The sequence below is a fragment of the Papio anubis genome, chromosome 20 (genome assembly GCF_008728515.1).
Source record: "Papio anubis isolate 15944 chromosome 20, Panubis1.0, whole genome shotgun sequence".
In the NCBI taxonomy this organism is placed as follows: Eukaryota; Metazoa; Chordata; class Mammalia; order Primates; family Cercopithecidae; genus Papio; species Papio anubis.
Window position 1 is genome coordinate 5,683,550 of NC_044995.1, and position 8,810 is coordinate 5,692,359.

General features: G+C 56.5%; 2 protein-coding genes across 2 annotated transcripts; both read right to left on the reverse strand.

Annotated features, from left to right (window-relative positions):
* Positions 1–4,614, reverse strand: KLK1 (kallikrein 1). The gene is made up of 5 exons (XM_003915973.3): positions 4,512–4,614; positions 2,530–2,680; positions 1,004–1,290; positions 749–885; positions 1–204 (listed from the first exon to the last, which is right to left on the reverse strand). Exons 1-5 carry the CDS (start codon positions 4,555–4,557, stop codon positions 49–51), a joined length of 777 nt encoding a protein of 258 aa, XP_003916022.2. The 5' UTR covers positions 4,558–4,614; the 3' UTR covers positions 1–48.
* A 1,496-nt stretch (positions 4,615–6,110) lies between these two features.
* KLK15 (kallikrein related peptidase 15) lies at positions 6,111–8,461 on the reverse strand. Its single transcript, XM_021931354.2, has 3 exons — positions 7,705–8,461; positions 7,448–7,584; positions 6,111–6,772 (listed from the first exon to the last, which is right to left on the reverse strand). Exons 1-3 carry the CDS (start codon positions 7,982–7,984, stop codon positions 6,620–6,622), a joined length of 570 nt encoding a protein of 189 aa, XP_021787046.1. The 5' UTR covers positions 7,985–8,461; the 3' UTR covers positions 6,111–6,619.
* Positions 8,462–8,810: the final 349 nt, after the last annotated feature.

Genomic DNA, 8,810 nt, shown 5'->3' on the forward strand with positions numbered 1-8,810 from the left:
TTTGATGCACATTCGATTTTACTGGGGGTAGGGGACAGGGCTGGGCATTCAGGAGTTCTCCGCTATGGTGTCCTCGATCCACTTCACATATGACAGCACTCTGACGAAGACAGCAGGCTTATTGGGGCTGCCACAAGGGATGTAGCCCCATGATGTGACACCTTGGAGCACACCATCACACGTCAGCGGGCCCCCTGAATCACCCTGGGAGCACAAGGTGGGAGGGGAGAGTGAGAAAGGTCGACGGGGCCCAAGTTCTGCCTGGGGAGCCCCAGCTCTCAGACAGGGCCTCCAGTGCCTACTCCCAGAGGAAGGTGGGCAGGGGTTCCCACAGAGGGGACTGGGGCTGCAGTCCTGGCCAAGGGGGAAGGGGCCTCAGGGTCCAGCTCCTGCACACGGACCAGGGTCCAGGAGGACAGTGCCTGCAGACAGGTCACGGGGAGCAGGTGCACGACCATCTGCAGGATGCTGCCCCTGCGGGCGCATTGCAGAGGCCACCTCTCCAGGGAGCTTTCTCTGATAGTAACTACCCGTTGCCAGGAGGAACGGTGAACTCTGATGTGTGGGGTGAGATGCAGTTGTCCCTGGATGGGCGGGGAAAGGAGGGGGACCTGGGGCACTGACGGGGCGGCTGGCTACAGCTAGCTGGGAAGCAGTGCAGCAGACGCCTGGTTAGCTCTCAGAAGCCAGTTCAGAGGCTGGGTCCCCTCCCCTAGCCCTTCCAGAGCCTGGGGCAGGGCTGCCTCACCACACAGGTGTCTTTGCCACCTTCCAGGTGTCCGGCACACAGCATGAACTCTGTCACCTTCTGGGTGTGGGCTTTGGCGCACTTATCATTGGGCAGGATTTTGAGGTCTACACACTGGAGATCATCTGGATATGAGACTACAAACGCGGGAGAAAAAGGGCTGCAGCCCAACCTCACCTGCTTCCCTGGCCCTTTCTCCCTCGGAGGCAGGAGTCCCCATCCCCGCCTTGGGCTGCACAGCCTGCCCCCACATACAATTCTCTGGTTCGATGCTGCCCCAGCCGGAGGCCAAACAGGTGCTCCCCACTTCGGGTTCCTGGGTGGGCAACTCCACAACCTGCACAGCGTCTGTGATCTCGGCAGGCTGCGTCAGGCGGAGCAGCATGAGGTCGTGGCTGTAGTCCTCGTCTGCTTGGCGGGTGTGGTTCTTCAGGAGGCTCATGTTGAAGTCAGGGTGTGGGAAGCTCTCACTGACATGAACAAACTGGGCTGTGTCTTCGTCATCAAACAAGTTGTGGCGACCCAGCCAGAGCTGGTAATTGCTGAGGAAAGATGGGAATGGAGGGATGAGAAGACGGGAAGGGGAAAGGAGGATGGGGCAGGGGAGCATGGGGGAGGGTCCCCAAAGAGGGAAAGAGAAAAACGTGGGTGGGCGGAGACAGAGGAAGAAAGATATAGTTATGGAGAAATACAGACAGCGAATGGGAAGATGAAAGTGTGAGAGTGCAAAAGGTAAATGAAGAGACAGAGCGAAAAAGAGCTCAAAAGGACAGAGGGGTGAGAGAGGCAGAAGGGAGGGCAATGAGAAAAAGGATGAGGAAAAAAGAGGCTGGTGAGAAGGAGAAAAGACAGGGACAGCGAGAAACAGGCCCAGGGAAGAGGGAGGAAGAGGGAACAGAACCCAGAAGGGAGCGAGAAGCAGACAAAGGAAAAAGGACGCGGGAAGTCAGAGCGAGAACGAGAAAGAGAGGCAGAGAGGAAGGAGGAGTGACCGAGTGTGGGAGAGAAAAGGGAGGGAGGCCCTGGGGAGGCGGGGGGCAGGTAGGGAGGAAGGGAGGCCTGAGAGCGGCTCAGCTGCAGCTGGGGCTGTGGTGCGGGCTCCTCAGGGACAGGTGGCCTGGCCTGAAGTCCAAGGTCGAGGCCCCCTTCCCTCCCCAGCACCCTCCTCCGCGTTTCTCGCCCCGCCTCCTTCCTCCTCCCTCAGTTGCCCCACCCAGCTCCCGCTGAAACCAGCTGTTCCCTGTGTCCCTCCAGAGAGGAGGGATACCCTGTGGGGGGCTGGGCAGAGGGAGAGGCGCCTCTCCCAGGCACACACATTGGGGATAAAGCCCTTCCTTCACTCTGGGGCCTCCCTTAGGCCCATCTGGGTGTGTTTTTAGTAGGGACGGGGGAGGGTGAAGTAGAGACCCAGAGAGAGAGAGATGGGTAGAGAGATGGAGGGTGAGACACCGTGACAGAGATGCCACAGAGAGACCCAGAGACAGACAGAGACAGGGGAGATGCAGAGACAAGGAGACAGGGAAGAGATAGAAAGATAGAGACCAAAGCACAGTCACACAGAGGCACAAGCAGAACCGGATCCCAAGAGACCCAGGGAGCCTTGGGGTGGGGTGTCCAGCCCAGCTCTGCCCTGCCATGCGACCTGCACCAGAGCCTTCCTCTCTGCCTCAGCCCCCCCAAGTCTTGCCTGAGGTTATCCAAGGGGAATGCCACTGGCCTCTCAATCCTGTGGCAGCAGAGATGCCCTCCTCCCAGGCCCCAGGCCCCAGGCCCCTACTCACTCGCCGATGCAATGGGCAGCTGTGAGCACCCACTGGGGATGCACCAGGATGCCCCCACACTGGAAAGTGCTGAAATGGTACAGAGCCGCCTGCCAGGGCTGGGAACACTCCCAGCCTCCCACAATCCGGGACTGAATCGGGGGCGCAGCACCTGCAGAGGCGGTGCTGGGTCAGGGAGGGCAGGGTTGGCAGGAGAGGCCAGGGACAAGGCTAGGAGAAGGAGCTGAGGCTGTGGGTCTGAAGGGACATTGCAGGTAGAGGACCAGGGCTGGAGGTCTGGGGACATGGGCAAGGGGTGTTGGGAAGGGCTGGGACTCTGGACTGTTCCCTGGGCTTTTGGAGTGCTGGCTGGCCCTGGTGGGGAGATTTCATGCTCTGACAGTAGAGCAGCCTCCAGGGATCAGGGTAGGAGACATGAGACATGAGGTAGGAGTCTGGAGCCGACACTGCATCTGGGTGTCAGGTCATTTGGGGTCTGGGGCTGGGGGATGGGAGGTGGTGGGTTAGGAGAGTGGAAAGGGATTCTGGAAACCAGGGATCAAGGCGCCAAGGGTGAGACAGGATCAGAGGCTCACTAAGGAAGAATCTGGAGGGCTAAGGGGCTCCCAGGCTAGGGAAACAGGATCTGGGTTGGGCTTTGGGGGTTCAGGAGAGGATGCAGCTTTAGTGAACCGGGTCTGAGAGGTCAAGAAGAGCATCTGGACTGACGAGTTTGGGGGTGACTTGGGGTCCCTACCCTGGGGTTTGAAGGGGCCAGCTTGGCTGGGACAGTTAGATTTCAGGGCTTCCTGGTTAAAGGGTAAAATAAAGGGCTATGGTTAAGGGTAGGGGTGGGCTTCCGAGAGGTTTTGGGGTCCTTCCTGTGAACTGGGAATGGCAATCTGAGGGGAGGTTGGGGCCCTGAGAACAGAGTTGGGGTCAGGACTGGGACGGGGCTCAGGAGGAGGGAGGCGTGAGTGGCCGTCCTTCTCGGACAGGGTGAAGGATGGATCTTTGTTTCTCAAGGGGATGGGGTTCATGGTCTGAGGGTACTGGAGGAATGTGGGGCCCTCAATCCCAGGAAGAGGATGAGAGAAGTGGTCAAAACAGGTGCCGAGCAGGTGTGGGAATGCAATGCAGGACCCGCTCGATGTGAGGTTGTAGAATCACATACTGGTGGACTTGGGGGAGGCCAGGGCGGAAGGGCTGGCTGAGAAGGCATTCAGGGTCCTTGGGGTGGGGTTCCAGAAAACCAGAGCTGTGCAGGAACAATTCAGGTGGAGAAGGGCTGGGGACTGGGGCGGGATGGAAATTCCCCAAGGAAAGGAGCATGTGGTGGGAGGGTGTACGTGTTTTTCCTGGGAGAGCTGGGGGTGCTGGGTGGGAAGGGACATTTGCAGACCCCCCCATACCAGATGGGGGATCCCACATGCCAGTTTGGGAAGCAGGGTTGTCGGGTGAAATTTGGAGGACCCTGGAAGGATTGGGGAGACCAGATGTCAGGGTCTGGAAGACACAGTTGAGAGCGGACAGCTGGATGGAAAAAGTCACTGGAGTGTGGTGGGATTTGTAGACTCAGGAGCCAAATAGGTGGCCGCAGGGAACCTAAGGGGCAGGAGGGGATGATTGGGGTCCTGTGGGGTTGGGGAAGCCCATGGGAGAGTTGGGGTCCTCCAGAGAGAGACAGAGATGGCCCAGAATCTGCCCCTTTGGTAAGCGGTGGGACAGGGCGTTGGCTAGGGAAGAGAAGAAAGTACTGAGGCTTCCTGGGAGGAGCAGGGATCTGGTGTGGGAGTGAGGACTGTGACAACATGGAGGAGCTGGGGTGGAAGTTTAGGGTGGGGCCATGCAAGATAGATAAGAGCTGGGGCACCCTGGACCAGGATAGACTGTGGGCCGGAGGGACGAGGCTGGGCTGTTGGAGGGGAAGGGCTTATCGGCGGGGTGAGGGCAGCAAGAGAATCAGGGCCCGTTCCCCCTCCCACATCCCCCCACTGTCTCACCAGTCCCCCCCAGGGACAGGGCGAGGCACAGAACCAGGAACCACATGGTGACAGAGGTGTCCAGGGGCCGGCAGGTGGAGGAGCTGGGGAACCTCCCTGGGGAGCCTTTTAAAAGCTCTTATCCCCTCAGAGCCCCACCCCTGCCCTGCTGGCTCCCAGATGTTGGCCAAGGCCCTTCCCCTGTTGCCTGGGGGCTGAACAATCGCCTCCCCACCTCCCCCCTCCCAGTCCCCAGAGCTGTGGACGCGGAGGGAGAGCCAGCACCTGCTCTGCAGGCCCTAGATCACGCTGGACGCATTCCTGGGGTTGAAGCCAAAGAGGGCAGGGCCTGTGGCTCTGGGGCTTTGCTCTGGGGAACAGCCAGTGAGGCAAGGGGGGACTGAGGGGAAGCAGAAACAGGAGGGTGGAGGAATCAGTGACCCCCGGTACAAAGCCCCATACACCTAAGTCCCAATTAAGGCCCTGCACCCCAAGGCCTGGTGCCCTCAAATATCAGCAGTTAGGGCTGTAATTCCCTGCACCGCTCAGAGCCAAGATACTAGCATCTCAGCTGCCAGTTCCCCCTGAAATATAAGCCTTGGCCTTCAGAATGCCCTGGTTCTTGCACTTCCAGACCCAGGACCTAGGTCCCCAAAGCTACTATTCCTTTTATAATAAAATGTTGGGGTACACATCACCACATTCCTAGTGCCTCCAGATCCAGGCTTGTGAAGTTTCAGGGGTCTCCCAGGGTAAGTTCTTTAGCATTACAAAATCCAGCGTCCCTCCCAAACAATGTTGGGGTCCCAATGAGCCTCCCACTTCTTACTCCCAGTTATGGGTGCTCAACCTCCTGTCCTCCAAAGTCCTAGAGATCTGGACAACCTTCCCTCACAGGTCAAGATCAGGCTAACCACAGAGTCCAATGACCCCTCCCCCCTACCCCCAATCCACCAGTACAATATTTAGGTCTCATGGGCCAGGTTCATGTACTTCCAATGTTCAGCTACCTTGAACATCACATTTTGTAGTCTCTGATGATATTAGGAACTAGATTCCTGCAGCCTCAATGGTAAACCCATAGGCTTCCAACATGTTGTCTTAGCTTTTTGGTAAAATCAAAGCAGCTCAGAGTTTCAGCCTCTGCTGTATATCAGGGACCTGGCTAAGAAAAGGACAGTATTTGCCTTTTCGCCATGGCTACCAGGAAGCCCAGAACCTAAATTTTTTTTTTTTTTTTTTTCTGAGATGGAGTCTTGCTCTATCACCAGGCTGGAGTGCAGTGGCGCAATCTCAGCTCACTGAAACTCCTGCCCTCTAAGTTCAAGCGATCCTCCCACATCACCCTCCCAAGTAGCTAGGATTACAGTCGTGTGCCACCATGCCTGGCTAAATTTTTTTGTATTTTTAGTAGAGATGGGATTTCACCATGTTGGCCAGGCCGGTCTTGAACTCCTGACCTCAAGCGTTCAAGGCCCGCCTTGGCCTGCCAAAGTGCTAGGATTACAGGTGTGAGCCACCGTGCCCAGCTCAGAACTAAATCTTAAAGAAAAAGCCATTGTTGGTAACCTAGTGTCTGCTAGGTCCTGTAAGTGGGATCCAGAGATAGAGGGTATTTACTCAGTGCCAGACACTATTTTAATCAGTTCAGAGGAATCATCTCATTTAATCCTCAAAATAGCCCTTTGAAGTCAGCAATAAGATGGTCTCATTTTACAGATGGGGAAACCAAGGCCAAGGGAGATTGGGCCTCTTGTTCAAGATCACGTGGGTGGTCATGTGTGTTGAATGAATGGAGCCCTGCTTCAAGCTGCTTCTCCTCACCTAGGGATCGGGGTGGTGGGTGAAAAGGAACACTGTACAGTGTCTCTGGGTTTCCCTTTGACCCCAGAAAAAAGTCACAGAAATTCCTACAGAGAAGCTTGGATCAGTGCTTTGTTATCTTGGCATTAAACAGGTGACCTTGAGCGCCAGCTCTGTCCTCAGGTGGGACAATCCTTGGCTAACATCTGGTGGGCCTTGGACAGGGTCTTGGGGGATGGCTCCATTCTGTTCCATGTCAGGTGGGGCTGCTGGCCAGCTGTGGAGGCCTCTGCTCAGTCAGGGGCACAGGTAATAGGCCAGAATAGTCAGTTCCTCTTCATGGTTTCCCTGATCCACTTCAAGTAGTGGCAGACTTTGGTATAGACACCAGGCTTGGTGGTGTTGTCACAAGGGACATCACCCCAGGACACAATGCCCTGCAGGACGCCTCCACAGACCAGGGGTCCCCCGGAGTCACCCTGTGGGGAAAAGATGGGGTCTCAGGTTGAGTGAAACCTCCTGGATTCACTGCAATCATCCTCATCCTAATCACCATTTGCAATCTCACCCCAAACCTAATCCATCCCCATCCCAGGGAATCCCAACCCAACTCAGTTGGGATTGTCCCAGTTTATCCCAAACGAAGCCAACCCAACCCCAACCCCAGTTCAACACAGCTCAATACAACTCACCCAACCTATGTCCAATCTCACCCCCATGCAACCCCAGTGCAACTGAACTAAGTTAAATCCAACCCAGCCCACATCCTCACCATTCAAAATCAAACCAAACCCATGCCCATCTCAAAATTCAATCTCAATCTTCGTGTCTTCTGCATTCCAAATAAAATCTACCTCATCCCAATTCAATCCTAACATATTTCCCACCCAAAATCAAACCAAACCATTCCCATTCTCAGCCCCAACCCATGCCATCTCAAACCAACTATCACATTATCCACCTCAAACAACGCAATCCCCACCTATAACCCCAACTCCAACCTCACCCCTATTCTAACTTCTCTTCCTACTCCATCTCCAAGCCTAACCCTAGCATCTTCTCTGGCCCAAAGCAAAGAAAATACAACCCCATCCGGACTCCCACACCTGTCTCCATCCCTCTTTTTCCGCCTGAGGGCCCCTCTGGGCTCTGACCTCACAGGATTCTGCGCCTCTGCCCTCCGCGCCTGCACACACCATGGTGTTCGTCAGGCGCCCTGGGTAGCTCTTGTCACAAGACGTGTCCGAGATAATGCTGATGTTGGCACAATGCAACGTATCTGGGAGACTCACTGGGGAGGACAGTGGACTTGGAGCAGATCCATACATTCTGGCCCTTGTCCCCTCCGCCCAAGAGCCCTGGAGCATAGGATTCCTTGAGGCCTCGCATCCAGCTCCATCCTTTCACGCACCTTGTGACTGGGGGCTCCGGGTGGTCCCAGGCTCGATGTGGGACACCAGGCCCCAGCCAGACACCACACAGGCCTCCCCCGGGTGGGGGCAACGCGTGGGTAGCACCACGGGGCGCACCTGGGGGGTCAGGCGTGCGGGCTGGACTAGACGCAGCAACATGATGTCGTGGCGGTGGCTGCGCGCTTCGTAGCGCGGGTGTGGGATGACCCGAGACGCGGTCCGTAGTTGCTCTGGGCCATCGCGCTTGCGCAGGTTGTGCTCCCCCAGGCGCACTCTCATGAAGCTGTGCGGGCGAGTGGTTTTCCCGCCAGTGGTTACCCGCAAGTAGAGGACAGAAGGATCAAAGAGTGGGCAGCCCGAGGTCCCCCGACCCTTTAGGAATCTCGATATCCCATTACCTTTTCCCAAGACCCTGAAGCCAAAATGCTCCTCAAGGACCAACGAGTCTGAAGTCAGGCACACTCCTAGAACTCCATCCCCTCCAACTACTCCCAGCCCCCTGCTGGTCTCTCCCTGATTCCAGGATTCTCACATCCCTAGAACTGAGGCTCAAAAGCTGGAACGAGTCTTCTCCTTACCCCTTCAGAGATCTAAGGCTTTGAAACACACACTCCCCCTCTCACCCAGAGGCTTGACATCCAGCCTCCTCGTCTTTCAGAACCCAGGAGTTCCGGCGTCTGCCTCCGTCTTCCCCCAAACCTAGGAGCTCTTCCCCGCACCAGGCTCCCTCAGGACCCTGAGCCCTGCCTTCATACCGGGTTTGGCAGTGGGCCGCAGACAGCACCCAGTGTGGGGAGATGAGGGAAGCGCCACAGTTAAAGCGTCCACGCTCGTAGAGGGCCACTTGCCATGGCTGGGAGTGGGGTGTACACTCGTCACCTTCCAGCAACTTGTCACCATCCTGGGCTGCTAGGAGAAGGGGTAGAGGATGCCTGAGGACAGGGACCTTTGCATTGCCTCCTACACCTTCCTTGCACCCTACCCTAACTACTATATGCCTATGCCTTTCCCAACTTCTCAAGATACCTTGCTCTGTTTTTTGTTTTGTTTTGTTTTTAACGGAGTCTCACTCTTTTGCCCAGGCTGAAGTGCAGTGGCATGATCT